The sequence below is a fragment of the Anguilla rostrata genome, chromosome 10 (genome assembly GCF_018555375.3).
Source record: "Anguilla rostrata isolate EN2019 chromosome 10, ASM1855537v3, whole genome shotgun sequence".
Classification (NCBI taxonomy): domain Eukaryota; kingdom Metazoa; phylum Chordata; class Actinopteri; order Anguilliformes; family Anguillidae; genus Anguilla; species Anguilla rostrata.
The window spans coordinates 4,205,882-4,220,973 of record NC_057942.1 but is presented as its reverse complement, the minus strand read 5'-3'; the positions used below and the strand labels follow the sequence as shown (position 1 = coordinate 4,220,973).

At 50.5% G+C, this 15,092-nt stretch overlaps 1 protein-coding gene across 3 annotated transcripts in view; it reads right to left on the bottom strand.

The window, feature by feature from the left end:
* Positions 1-4,576: 4,576 nt before the first annotated feature.
* Positions 4,577-15,092, bottom strand: part of LOC135264747 (coronin-1C-A) — a 54,799-nt gene continuing 44,283 nt past the window's right edge. For all 3 annotated transcript variants that reach the window (XM_064353570.1, XM_064353572.1, XM_064353571.1), the window contains exons 3-11: positions 14,486-14,608; positions 12,367-12,496; positions 11,129-11,310; positions 10,457-10,576; positions 9,635-9,739; positions 8,474-8,619; positions 7,603-7,660; positions 7,097-7,339; positions 4,577-5,816 (exon numbers count right to left, since the gene is read on the bottom strand). In XM_064353570.1, coding sequence (XP_064209640.1) covers positions 5,697-5,816; positions 7,097-7,339; positions 7,603-7,660; positions 8,474-8,619; positions 9,635-9,739; positions 10,457-10,576; positions 11,129-11,310; positions 12,367-12,496; positions 14,486-14,608 — 1,227 coding nt within the window. In that variant the 3' untranslated portion in view covers positions 4,577-5,696. The remainder of the gene's footprint in view (positions 5,817-7,096; positions 7,340-7,602; positions 7,661-8,473; positions 8,620-9,634; positions 9,740-10,456; positions 10,577-11,128; positions 11,311-12,366; positions 12,497-14,485; positions 14,609-15,092) is intronic.

The window sequence follows — 15,092 nt, the reverse complement described above, 5'->3', positions numbered from 1 at the left end:
ATCAGAAGTAGTTAACAGTTAGGCAAACTTGCTCATATGGACAAAGAATGTGCAGTAAGATGACAAGGTCTTGGAAACCAGAAGTGGTTTTTGGTTGGTCGCTTTTGCCACAAGATACAGGCATAAGGAGGGTGAACTGACATAGCGGCCATTCTGGGAGGACTCGTCCAAACATTATCTTCAAGAACATGTCGGCATCTGTCGTGTCTATAAAAGAGACACCTTGTTTTTTTTTTGGGGGGGGGGGGGGGGGAGAATATGATGTTGACAAATTAATCAACAGGGAAATAAACAGTTCCTTTTCCTCATGAATGCACAACTGCAAACATAAAATAGCCTCCAAGTATAACAGTGTGCAAGAGCAAACAGCTCCTACCATCATTTCCTTTTACCAGAAAAGCTAATTGATCTCATCTGATCTCAACAACAGCACAATAACTGTGCCACGTACGGTTCGAAAAAACAGGCCGACAGAACTTGTTTCTAGGTAGGGAGGGGTACGTTTCTTTAAAAAAAAAAAAAAACCATCTTAAAACCACAACTTCCTCTCAGTAACTGATCATGAGAGCCAACTCAAACCTGATACAGATCTCTCCTCCTCAACATCCCCCCACACCCATGGTCAGAGGCCTTGGGCTTGGTGCAAAGGCCACACCCATCACAGAGTAACAGGAAATATTACAGTAAGTTGAGCTGCAACCGGTATATTGCAATAGGTCACATCTCTTGAGGAACTTGTCCGAGCGAAACATCTCTGTAGACAATGGAAATATACACTCAGATCACTGCACCATCGATGGCGCAAACTGCACGTGGAGCCGTTTCAATTCAGCTGCACCCCAACTGTCCCCCAAGTGAAGTCCAGCAGCATTTCAGGGTCAAATCAACATTTAAGAGAATTTAAACCCAGCAAAGCATGTCCCAAAGAAAGAACGTGGATTTGACCCCAGTGATTGGTCCAGTGATTGAACCCCAGTGATTGGTCCAGTGATTGAACCCCAGTGATTGGTCGTTAACCCAGTGATGGTCCAGTGATGCCCAGTGTGGCAGTGATTGACATCGGGTGATGCGGTAATGAAGTGGGAACTACAGCTATAAAAAAAAGGTCTTATTTCAAATGGTAAATGGACTACATTTATATAGTGCTTTTATCCAAAGCCCTTTACAATTGATACCGCTCATTCACCAGAGCATTTAGGGGTTATGTGTCTTGCTCAGGGACACTTCGACACGCCCAGGGTGGGGCTCGAACCGGCAACCCTCCAACTGCCAGACAACCGCTCTTACCTCCTGAGCAATGTCGCCATCGTGACATAATGAATCTGAGGTCACTGATGAAAATTCAGGGTATTATCAATACATGAGACCTGGTAAAATATGATCGCCCTAGTGAGTAATGAGAAACAAGTACATTTCATCCACCAATACTGACATGCAAAAAAAAAACACCATGAAAAACAAATACAGCCACTTTTTTTTTTAACTCAACATTTATTCTGATTATCGAGTTTCTCTGATACTTGAAGCAGAAACAAAACAAAACAAAACGAATAAGCTGTACACGTCTTCTGGAGATTGACTGAGTGATTTCCGGTAACTGTGGCAACCGGAGCTTCTGTTCTGACCAGTCACTCAACAGCAAGGACAGGACATGCAGACAAATTGTGTATGTGGGGGGGGGGAACACACAAAAAGGGAAATTCCAAAAAAAAATCTACTATTTCGTATTTTGTGCATGAATGACAACGGAGAACGATGTTTCAGTGCGGCACGATTCACCCAAAGCCGAAAGATCCTCTCCCTTCTGCTGATGATGTAAAGGAGCTTGTCACTTCCTGTCACTGACTTACTGCCGTCTTAATTCCCGGTATGGAATTAGAATTCAGAATTTTGGGGACGCAGGGGGGGGCTTGTCTCTAGGCAACCTGTTGATTTTTAAGTAAACAAATTCCAGCTAATGCTTCATATACAGATCATGTAATATTTAATCATCACAACGGATTTTTGGACCCACAAACGACTCTTTTCACCCTCACACAAACACGTAAATAAAATTTAAAAAAAAAAACATACTCTGACCAACTCGACGGAAACCCACACGGGGTAATTTCCACAGCGCTAACCGACATCCGTTGTCCTTTATGTAAGATCACATGCATTCAAACCCTTCAAACACTCAACTCCTCGCCTACATTGTCCCTTTGATTCAACGCTCATCAGTGGTCATCATCAGCCCGCCCCCCCCCCCTCTGCCCCCCCACCCACCCACCAGGCTAGACAGGCCTGATGGAGCACGCCCTACACATGGAACTCTGGGACACAAGAGCCCCAGAATACGTCTGAAACTAGAAAGCCCCATCAGCACCAGTGATTGGCCAACAGGCGTAGGTGAACTCTGAAGGACACAGGGAGGTTTTTTTTACATTTTTGAAACTTGGAAGTACATTCACAGGACTGATTCCAGATCATCACCTCCTGGGGGGAGGGGGGGGGGGGATTTCCCATCCACTTGTTCAGTTTCACAAACTCGTAGCCTGCAGACACCAAACACAGCCACCGTTTCACCTCTCCATTTGCAATTCATTTAGGCAGAAACATCTCCTTATGGCACTCTCCAGTCTCTCCAACTGCGAAAAGACCTCCTAAAAACGCTAAAAATAAATTTTACATGACACTGCAACAGAACACTGTTGCAGTTTGCAATATGGCCCAACATCACAAAGCATCAAGCCCCTCCTCTTTAGAGAGATTTCAGTTCCTTTGCCGGATTCCAGAATTGAAAACACTGACATTTCTGCAAAGCTGAAGAGGTATTTTGTCCACAGCTGTTGAGTGGGCGGGGGGGGGGGGGGGGGGGGGGTGCGTCTTGCACATTTAAACGCACAATGGTAAAAAGTCTGGACAAAAAGTTGTGAAAGTCTCAAAAAAGAAAAAGAAAAAAAGATGGATCACAGCATGAAAGACTTGCTAGACGTGCTAGCCAAAGCAACCGGAGCGGAAGCACAAGCAGAACGGAAGGGCTTCAATGCGAAACGTAAACAAGCCCACGTCCGGGCCCCAAGGTTGCTGCAGTAAGCCAACATCCAACGCCAGGCCTCAGATCCTCTCTCTCTCTGTCTGTCTGTCTCTGTCCGTCTCTCTCACTCACCCTCTCTCTCTCTCTGTCTGTCTGTCTCTCTCACTCACCCTCTCTCTCTCTCTGTCTGTCTGTCTCTCTCACTCGCTCTCTCTCTGTCTGTCTGTCTCTCTCACTCACCCTCTCTCTCTCTGTCTGTCTGTCTCTCTCACTTGCGATCTCTGTCTGTCTGTCTCTCTCTCTCTCTCACTTGCGCTCTCTGTCTGTCTGTCTCTCTCTCTCTCTCTCTCTCACTGTCTGTCTGTCTCTCTCTCACTCGTGCTCTCTCTGTCTGTCTCTGTCAGTCTCTCTGTCTCTCTCTCTCTCTGTCTGTATGCCTGTCTCTCTCTCTCTCAACCCAAATCCTAAACGCAGACTAAAAACAGAAGCGGATCCTTTTCACCCCCGCACACCTCCTCCAAAATCTACACACACACACACACACGGCCGTGGAAATCCTCGCCTTGACGATTGGAAGCGGCGTCCCGGACGACACAGAAACTCAGGACGTGCAACCCAGACAGCAGCAGCCGCGCTCGGGCCGAAGGGTCGCCCTCCCAACTCCTGCACCCATATTCAGACAAAGACTCCGAGGTGCCAGTGTGGAACAGCAGCTCACTGTGCCAAACACACCATGAGCAGCCTGACACTGAAGGCCCTACAAGGGCCTTGCAATCAGTGTTGCTGGAGTGAGTCGTATATTAACCCTTTAAGGCAGAGGTGGCCCCACCCCCTGTTCCTGGAGATCTACCATCCGGTTGGTTTTCATTTCAACCCTAATTTTGCGCGCCTGACTGACCTACTAATCAGCAGCTCAACATAAACCTCTAGAAGTTGAATGTGGTGTGGGGCTTTGTTAGGGTTGGGAGTGAAAACCTGCTGGACGGTAGGTCTACAGGAACAGGGTTGTTTACCACAGGCTTACAGTACGTTCTTCTTAGACCCTGAAGGAGCAAAAGGGGACACAAGCAAATCAAAGGGAGGTCCTGGCTAACCAACCACTGCCTTCAGAAGGATTTTACTAGTCATTCTGGGTAATGTACATTCTCACTAAAATGGCAAGCACGGCAAAACGTCAAAGGATCAAAGGTTAAAAATCTAAAGTTTGAAGGTACAATCAGGTATCAGGGTGCAGAAGTGGCCTAACATTTTATATATAGAGATCATTCTTTTTCAAAAGCTTTGTGTTAATTCGCACGCCAAGTTAGAAAGGCAACTTTACAAATCATTCATTGTCCCACTGCCATTGACAATGTCAGGCAACTTCCATTGGTGAAAGATGCATACTCAAACGTGTCCAGGCAGTCATGATACACATACGAGGAAAAAAAAAAATACTTCTTTGCATCTTTCCGATAAATTCAGACGAAAAGAAATGTAAAAATGTAACAAAACAAGCAAAGGGGGAAAGAGAGAGGCAGAAAAACAGACAAACAGGTTCAAAAGGAGAGATTAAACAAGGTCTTTTAAGATATTTATTGTTGGAGAGAACTCCTTAGAGCGAGTAAAATCTTTATTGCATGCATAAACTGGTTGTCAGAAGGTTTTCGATGAGAAGCAGGTAACACCGACAAGACTGGACCCCCCCCCCTCCCCGAAAGAGAGAGGGACCGATCGGAGACCGCTCTCAGGACCAACCTTCCGAACAGCCAGCGGGGAACTACTAGATTTGCGAAACATTTACAGCAGAAAAAGACCAAAGAATTTCCACAGCGCCTCGATACCCGAGGGAGCGTGTTAAATGGACACCCAAAAAAACGGACATGGCAGCAAAAATAACTATTTAATATCAGAATCCTTTCCTTCCCATTCAGTGGTTGGTCGCAAAATCGGTATGTTTTGTTTTGTTCCCCCCCCCCCCCCATCAATACATTTGTACAGTAATAGATTGAAATATTTCCCCTCCTTTACATTACCATTCTATTGCATTGTCCCTTATATTTTGTATCATGAAAAGAAAAAAAAAAAAAAACTAAAGGGAAAAAAAAAAGTAAAATACTGTCAAGGAGATGCGTAAACGAAACTCCTTTAAAATTTGGCAACAAGAAGGTAAGGGAAGAATGCAATACTGATAACTACATATAAAACATTTGGGTATACCACAGTAAATACAAACTGTTCATGTCGGAATTTTCTTGGTCACAATTTTAAAAAGGAAAGGGAAAAAGTTAAGACTTTTCCATAAACAAAAAAAAAACAAAAAAAAAAACAACCAAAATATTTGCCACTTCTTTTAAAAAGTACGATTTTTTCTTTTTTCAATAAAAAGCTGGAATTATTAATTGTAAGAGTTTGCCGTTTCTTTCTCTTTCTCCTCTGGTGTTGTTAACGGGCGGGGGGGGCGGGGGTCCAGGGGTTTTTGTTTTGGGGGAGGGGAGGGCGGGGCGGGATAAGGAAAAAAAAAACGTTAATCTCGGAATGTTTGCGTGGGACTGCTGGGAGAGGGGGGGGGAGTCAGGCGGAACGCTGTCGTCAAGATTGGCAGTGACGGACCCGCCCACCTCCCGGCCAATGGAACGTCCTGAAGTGCGGTGGGGGGGGGTGGGAATGGGGATAGGGAGGGTGAGGGGGTGGGGGTCCTTTAAATGGCGATCTTGGACATTTGCTCTTCTAGTTTGGTGATTCTCTTCTCCTGACTGCTGACTAGGTCCTTGAGGGACTTGACCTCTTTCAGGATCTCTTCCAGCTTGGCTTCATTTTTCTACAGGGAGACAGGAGGGAGAGAGACAGAGAAAAAGGAGGTGAGGTCAGAGAAGGTGTGCGTATGAACATCAGTGAACAGCGCCTAACCCAAACACTCACGCTGCTTGTGCAGCTTCGTCCCCCCCCCCCACCCCCCACCCCCCCAATAACGTTTCCACTAAGCAGAACGAAAGTCAGTGGCTCATTTAGACCACCGAGTCATATTTCCCCCTCTAGTCATATTGTAACTGGCCTACATTGTTAAAAAAAAAAGGTGAGACAATTGTCATCTTCAGGCAGCTGAGACACCCAGTGAGCATAACGAGTCTCGTTATGTGTCAGCTTTCTCATTTTCGGCGCATAGAGGAACCGCTCCAGTGGGACGGTTCCTCATTAACAGCCAGGCTGCAGGACAGAAAGCGGGTCCACACAGAGGGGGAAAAAATGACCAAAACCCGGCCCACAAGATAAAGGCCACAGGCCTAGAATAGGGGCGCCAAGTCTCCCAGTTTGTCAGCTGATGGGTCCTCTGTGTTGTGGTCAAGGTGGGGCGAGGGGGGGGGGGGACCAGCAGCCCCCTCCCGGGGAAGGCAGCTTTTGCTTATGCGGTGGGTAACAGGGTGACCGGCAGGGCGGGAGGGGGTGGGGCGGGGGGTCAAATTTAGGAACAGGAACGTAGCGGTGAGCAGTAATGCTAAAGGCTCTGAGCTGATATCAGGATGTCTTTGAGCAGTTTGTGATGCACAGCATGAAGCGCTGCAGATGTGACATCATCTGACACCTCTACAACAAGCACAGAGCGCGAGTCACTTCCGGAGAATTTAAGAATATCACCCAGTTATAAGTGAACCGAGGAAGGTCCAAGCTTGCACAATTTTCTGAGAACACGAAACTTCAACACTCAATAACGAGAGGAACTCCTGGCACTCCTTAACAGAAAAATGACTAGCATTGCAGCAGATCCTCAGTGGAGATTCTTTCTGATGTGCAACCTATGAGTTTTAGTCTTTGTGAAGACATGAAGCCTGATTCAGTTAGTAAGATGTCAAAATTAATATTAATATTTCTTGCAATATTACCAAGAAACTGGAAAGTACTGTTAACTTTAATGTAAAAATGTTTTCTTTTCTACACTGAAGTCCTGTCTTAGAGGGGCTATTTTTTCCTACTTAACAACAAATGTACATCAAAATAAACAGCAGTTCAAAGTGTGAATTGACGTTGGGAGCGAAAATAAGATTGCAGCGGTGCATTGTGGGTCAAGGGTTTTTCTGAACGGAACAGGCGGCCGGAACTCACTATGGACGGGGTGGGCTTCTCCGTCTTGTGGGCGGGGCCCGTGTTCTCCGCGTTCTTGGCCAGCTTGTTGTCCAGGACGTTCTTCTTGACCACCTTGAGGTCGCGGTTCTTGCCGGGGATGTACCCGTGCTTGAGGGAGATCAGGATGGGCTCGCCGTTCTTGCCCTCGAACCACTCCTCCGCCTCCAGGGCGGGGTCGGGGCCCGCCGTGTCCGGGTACAGGTCGTCCTGGAACAGGTCCGACTGCAGAATGGGGGGGGGTTGGCTTAGTTACACACCATAAAGCATACGGCTTGGCAACCATAGACATGTAACTCAAGCCACAACTGGTGAACACAGAGACGCTGGTGATAAACCACTTTTGACAGCATGACAAGGTTAGAACAACAGCACTAGGCCTAGAAAAGGGCTTTAAAAATACTACCCAGTAGGTAATGGATGAAAAAAATACTTCACAACAGCGCCCTCTAGTGTCCAGAGATGAGTAAATCGAGGGCGAGGCTCACCTTTCGTGGCACGGTCATAATGATCGGCTCACACTTTCTCTCGTGCAGTTTATAAAACCTGCAAAAATAACAAACGTGAATGAGCACAGCTGCATCTCCCACACAAGAACTGATTTTCAAATGCGAAACTGACTCATTTCATTGGGGAACGTGTCATTTCAGAAACCCTCCTTAGTCTTTTTTAAAAGAAAGTCCAGAGAGCTCTAAACCAGGGGACAGATACGTTTCAGGACCTAACATCAGCCTGTACTCTTAATTAAATAGGCTGTTTATTCATTTAATTTGACACTTTTAATAAAGCTGTGAACTACAGTAGCATACTGCACATGAATCGGCGGTTCTACTGTGGTCTGATACAGGAGTGATCCTGCATGGCCAGGTCCAGCTGTCTAGTTTAGAAAACTACACCAGAATAACGGATTATAGTGAAAACCAGCACAAACGCCCAACAGCCCTCCAGAATGGCAGTGATGCCGGCTCGTTCTAAACCTGTCCGAAACTACAGAGCCCCCTGCTGGACAGAACCGACGCCACTTTAAGTCATTCAGGGACGTCCAAAGGGGACCCCCTAGTGGACAGAATCGGCCAATGGCGTCACGCGGTGCAAATGGGCTGCATATCATAACAGGTCTACCTTCTTTAAAATGGTGAGACAACTGTCATCCTTTGGCAGTTGGGACACCCAGTGAACGTAATGAGTCTCACTATCCGTAAAATACAGTGAAGTCACAGTCCCAAAATGAAGTCACACAGGGACGTTTAAGTTAAGGGAGAGCCCCCTAGTGGACAGAATCAGCCAGTGCAGTCACTCTGTGTTGGCGAACGGCGTCTCCAGAAGCGCCGTTTCCCCGTTTTTTCCACCGCCGCTCACCTGGCGATCTCACACTTGTTGACGTCGAGGCCGCGCTTGGGCATGTATCCCATGCCCCTCTGGGGCTCCTTGGTGGTGAAGGTGTTGAGGTAATGGACGAACGGCGCCTCGTCCGTGATCTCGAAGTACCGGATGCTGCTGTCGCCCTGGACGGCCGAGAGAGGGGGAGGAAGTTTAGGCCCGTGGGGGGGTGGGGGTTAGTGCTCTACTGGTGACCAGAGACCCCAATTTCACACAAAGTTTCTTTACAGCGCAAATTCCATATTCCTCCCCCCTACAATTACGTCAAACTGAGCAGTGTATATTAAATTAATCCCAAACCCAGATGGTGGATAATGACCAAAAAACCTTAATCCTAATCTGTCATTACCACCGACGCATGAGATTTAATCCCTTATTTTGGTTTTTGCGTTGTCAGGATTATGACTAGATCACAACAGGAAAGGTGTCAGGACACACTGAGCTGAAATAAAAGCACGACTCAAAATCTTTTTGAAACCTTTCGGCTTTAATCCACTGCAGCAAAACAGACGAATGCAAAAAGTGACATTCGCCACCGCATCGAGGAGCAGAGGAGCTTGTCATAAATGAAGCATCACCGCAATCTAACGGCCTCTTTTAGAAAGGTGTTCCGCACGCCAATCTGAGATTTGCACTTCCACCTGGCCCGGGCACACAGGACCTGTCAGCGCCCCCCCGCTCCCCCCCCACCACCAACCATACCCCCTACCCCCCCCCCCCCTCCCCTCCGGCAGCCGAGCCTGCTGGGACGCCGGAGCCGTTTCATACGCCGACGTCAGATTCTATTAACCGTTCCCATGGCAACGGACAATTGGCCTGACGCGAGTCACAGACAGGATACGGTTCTATTTTTCGCCCGTTGATATTTAATCGCGTCAGTGCGTGGGCTGGGGTCTGGCTTTCGCACCCCTTCCTGGAGAGTTTCGTCATAAAGCATCGACTTGATTAAAAAAAATAATAATAATTTCAAATGTGATGAAAGCAAAATGTTCAGGTTGCCTGAAAAAGACTCATCAGTCTTATAAAATATAAGGTATATAATTACAGTGTAAAGGTAATGCTGATTTGAGCAGACCCCCGAGGACAGGAAGCTGGTACCCGCGGACAGGAAGCTCCGTGCTCCAGGCGCAGGTGACTCACCTTCCCGCACAGGTAGACCACGCCGGTGTCGGCGTCGTAGAAGGGAAGCAGGACGCCGTTGCTCGTGTCCATTTCGTGCACCGAGATGGGCTCGTCCATGCTTTGCTGCGAATTTAAAAAAAACAGAACGGGATAATCAGACCCAACACTGCTGCGGGGGGGGGGGGGGGGTGTGCGTGCGTGTGTCTGTGTGAATGTGTGTGTGTCTGTGTGCGTGTGTGTGTCTGTGTGCATGCATGTGCCTGTGTGCGTGTATGTCTGTGTGTGTGTGTCTGCGTGTGTGTGTGGGTGTGTTTGTGTGAGTGTGTGTATGCGTGCGTGTGTCTGCGTGTGTGTGTGGGTGTGTGTGTGTCTGTGTGCGTGCGTGTGTCTGCGTGTGTGTGTGTGTGTGAATGTGTGTGTGTCTGTGTGCGTGCGTGTGTCTCCAGCACGCTCAGGTAGCTCAGGTCCGGTGTGGGTTTTGGGCGGGGGTCCAGGGGGACTCAGGGTGGATTTTGGGCGGGGGTCCAGGGACTCAGGGTGGATTTTGGGCGGGGCTCCAGGGGGACTCAGGGTGGGTTTTGGGCGGGGGTCCAGGGGGACTCAGGGTGGGTTTTGGGCGGGGCTCCAGGGGGACTCAGGGTGGGTTTTGGGCGGGGCTCCAGGGGGACTCAGGGTGGATTTTGGGCGGGGCTCCAGGGGGACTCAGGGTGGGTTTTGGGCGGGGCTCCAGGGGGACTCAGGGTGGGTTTTGGGCGGGGCTCCAGGGGGACTCAGGGTGGATTTTGGGGGGGCTCCAGGGGGACTCAGGGTGGATTTTGGGGGGGCTCCAGGGGGACTCACGGGGTTCCAGAGGGCCAGCTGCCGCTCGCTCATGCGGCTGAAGCCGGTGGTGAAGACGTTTCCGTCGGCGAGGAAGATGGCCCTCATCGGCCGCGCCCCCTCGTGAGCCTTGTCCTTCTCCTGCGGGTCAGAGCGGAGGACACGCCCGCTTTATCCGCTAACTAGCAACAGCAGCATCACTGCTGTACACCGCTAACTATAGACCGCTAACTATATACATCACCATTACTGCTACACACTGCTAACTATACACCGCTAACCACAAACAGCAGCATCACTGCTGTACACCGCTAACTATACACCGCTAACTATACACATCACCATTACTGCTGCACACCGCTACTATACACCGCTAACTATACATATCACCATTACTGCTGCACACCGCTACTATACACCACTAACTATAAACACCACCATCACTGCTGTACACCGCTAACTATACACACCATTATCGCTGTACACAACTATATACACTAGTTTATTCAATTTTTTTTACCTGTAGATTTTCGGACCATTTTGTGTGCGGACAACACCTACATAATACAGCTCTGTGGGCGATTCACACAATGTTTTTCCTACACGGCTGCATGTGCTTTCTCTTTACGTGAGCTCGGCTGACCCCTGGCGCGTCCGCACCGGAGCAGCGGACGGAGAGGCGGGGCGACTCACTGCGATGATCTCCTCCTTGCGCGGGTCGATCACGCGGATCTTCTTGTCCTTGCAGGCGGTGCAGATGAGGCTCCCGCTGCGGTTCCAGCACACGCTGTAGATGACGTCCGGGTGCATCTCCTCCAGGTTGATCATGGCCTCCCCCGTGCCCACGTTCCAGATGATCACCTGGTTATCGCAGCCTGGGGGGGGCGGCAAGAACAAGAGATGTGCCGAGTTAGAGAGAGGAAGGCAGAGCGAGAACCCACATGTCCCTTATGAGACACCGTACCACAGAAGGGTCCCTAACCTTGGTCACGGACAGCCACAAGGTCTATTAAATGGTAACTGCATTTATATAGTGCTTTTATCCAAAGCGCTTTACAATTGATGCCTCTCATTCACCAGAGCAGTAAGGGGTTAGGTGTCTTGCTCAGGGACACTTCGACACGCCCAGGGCGGGGTTTGAACCAGCAACCCTCCGACTGCCAGTCAACCGCTCTTACCTCCTGAGCTATGCCTCCCCCCCGCAGTCCATTTACAAGGTCTTTTAGGGGAAAACCTAGCCGAGCTGGTGATGCAAACCCACTGCAGGTGATCAGGACGGGATCAGACCGCCTCGGAGATCAAACGGCAGGCCCGGGAGATCATTATGGGATGTGTCAACACGATGACTACCCAGCCCTGCGGACGGGAGGGGTCGAGGACTCGCCCACGCCAGGTTGGGAAACTCCACGCTAACCCAACCCCTGCCTTCTCCTCGTCCCATACAGCCTGCTGCACTTGAGCAACGAACCTCGGCGTCAGACAAGCACACTCTTTCCAAGAGGAGACAGAGAGGGTCTGCGCCCTCAGCCACACCTGGAGCACCGCGTTCTGGACCCCAATGAAAGCACCCGAAACCGAAAAGTTTGAGGAAAAGCCGTCAATGCGTGGAGAGAGAAGATGTACTCGTGCAGACATGGTGAACGTGTTCGGCGAGCACAGACTAAACTAAGGCCCCATTTCAGCACCCAAATCTTGGCTGAGGATCTTTTCCATTCAGCCGGGGCAGCTCCAGGTACTTCTCTGAGGTCCTCCCAAACCACAAACCAGGGGAGGGAGGAGCTACAACGGCAGAGCCAATCAGTTAAAAGGCCTCAAACTGGCTCATAGATTTCCGCTCTCTGCGGGAAGCTTCGCTTCATCACCAATCACAATTTGTGACATCGCCGCATCACCTTCGACTCAAGGTTATTTCGGGATTCCGCGGTACCCACCGGCGCTGAGGAGGACGTTGCGGGCCGTGGGGTGCCAGGTGACAATGCCGACCCTCTTGGAGTGCCCCTCCAGGACCACGACGGGCTCCGCCAGGGGCACGGTCAGCCCGTGTTCCGGGATCTGCCACACCTGCGGGAAGAGAGACACGGGTAAGGGAAAGAACAGCAGTCCCGAGCAGGTGAGAGTCAGCGGCGGACCGCACGGGGGGTCAGACAGGTGCAGGGACAGAGCTCGTCATGCAAGCGACCGCTCGCGAACGCAGTCGCACGGAGAGGCCAAACCACCGCACAGCAGAACCATCTCACGGCTGCTTCTCGTTTCCTCAGGTTTCCTGTAAGTGGCGCAACACCAGTGTTAAAATCACACGCGAGGCTGGCGTTAGGAATTGCGTCCTAGAAACGGTTCAGCAGGGTGCACTTGCGACCTCGCGCCAGAAGGTGGCAGCAGAGAGCCGAGAGAACTCGGTGACCCCGAATTCTTGACGGCTGAATTCTTTTTTTAAAAAATTTTTTGGCTGAAAATGCGAGGGATCGAGGACCGCGAGCTCCGCCCCGGCCTTGCGGAAGTCGCAGCGGTTCAGCGGTTCCACCACGAGCGCGTTTGAGGAAGTCAGGTGAGACAGAAAGCGCCTTGTTCTCAGCGCACTGGCGGGGGGAAGCTGGGAGTTCCAGCGTCACTGGCGGGAAACGGACCGACTCTCGGTTAATTTACCGCCCCGCGTCCCGGGGGCCATCGCTCACGCTGTCAGTTTTTAAGAGCCCCTCAAGTTCTGCGCGATCAATCCTCCTGACAGCCGGAATGACTGCGGGGGGGGGGTGGAGATCGCGTGGCGGCTTCATCAGCTGCTCCTGGAACTAGCGGCGTTAGCGCTTTAGCATTAGCAACGTCGAGAAATGACGCGGGTCACCGAGGCGAGAACGAGGGGCCGTCTGTTTGACCGACTGGCTTCACAGAGAGGTGAAGGCTCAGGGGTCTTAAAAAACGGATAAGGGGGGGGGGGGGGAAGGACGCAAACGCGGGGCAGAGAGAGAGGGAGAGAGGGAGAGAGAGAGAGAATGAGAGTGAGAGAGAGAGTGAGAATGAGAGAGAGAGAGAGAATTAACTCAGAGCTATAAAACCCATCAATCATCCCCCGCTGCTTGTTTCTGCGTGCCAGAGGGTGAGGTGGGCCCAGGGTGAGATGGGGTCACACTAGCTGGGTGCGAACAGAGGGCGGCTGTGCCTTCCACGATAGCGCATCATACTCTACAATACCTATCAATATCGCTACCAATACTGCTATCAACACCGCTTTATCAATACCGCTACCAATATCGCTATCAATACTGCTATCAATATCGCTACCAATACTGCTATCAACACCGCTCTATCAATATCGCTACCAATACCGCTACCAATACTACACAGACGGCCACAGGGGGATTCCCAGCGTGTCAGCTCAGGGTTATCGCTCCCTGCTGTAAAAAGGGGGCGTGGCTGGGTACTCTGAAGGCACCTGAGGTCCTGCTGGGGACGTGCACACCTGGACTGGCGAGTAATTCTCCCAAACCCCCCCCCCCCCCACCCCCCCCCCCCCCAGCGTGGGCACGGAGAACAACGGAACAGAACTTTACCGTCTGCCCTAAGAGGCTCGCTTATGTGACCTGGGGTGAAATTTTTTAAATACTTCATGGATTGGCACCGATATTTGGAACAGCTCTCTCACGGGGGGGATCCGGTAAGGTTTTTGGCCATACGCAAACGGTGGTGCTTCCCCTTCTCAGGAATCCACAGGCATGTTTTCACATGTGAACCGTGAAAAAAATAACGTGCATTTCAAATATGTATCCCAACCAGATCTGATGACATGTCTACTAGGAGGGAGGGGAAGAAAGAGTGAGAGGGAAAGGGAGAGAGGGAGAGAGGGAGACGAGACAGAGGGTTAGATGGGGAGAGAGAGAGAGGCAGAGAGAGAGGGAGAGAGGGAAATGAGACAGAGGGTTAGATGGGGAGAGGGAGAGAGGGAAATGAGACAGAGGGTTAGATGGGGAGAGAGAGAGAGGGAGAGAGGGAAATGAGACAGAAGGTTAGATGGGGAGAGAGAGATGGGGAGAGAGGGAGAGAGAGAAACCGTCTTACCATCACAGTGCAGTCTTCGGACCCGCTGGCGATGACCTGGTCGTTGTGCGGGCACCACTCGATGTCCAGGACCGGGCCCGTGTGACCGCACACGGTCGGGTAGGCTTTGTCAATGCGGCCAGACTGCGAACAGAGAGAGAGAGAGAGAGAGAGGAGAGGTAGCCACGCCTGAGCTCACACGCAAAGCACGACACACACACACCCCCAGATGCACAACCACACGCACCACACGCGACCACACACACACACACACCACCACACACACGCACACACACAGAAATCACACACGCACACACACAGATCCCCCGATCACACTCCGCCGTAAGTAATGATGCACATCGAAACCCGACTTCAGTGGGCCAGCCAGACACTCCAGGACAGCTGCAAAAACTTCCTCTTCCTCCGTATTCCTGCGCCCCCCCCCCCAACCCCACACACACACACACCCCTACCGCCCAACTACAGGGAGTTCCCCAGCATTCAACTGCTCTTCTCTATTCAAAGCTCTCCAATGAGAGTGCAGCTGAGAGAAGGCAGAGGGGGAGGAGCCACTGGGACAAAAAAAAACAAAACAAAAATACGCACAAAAAGGAAATCTGGGAAAGGA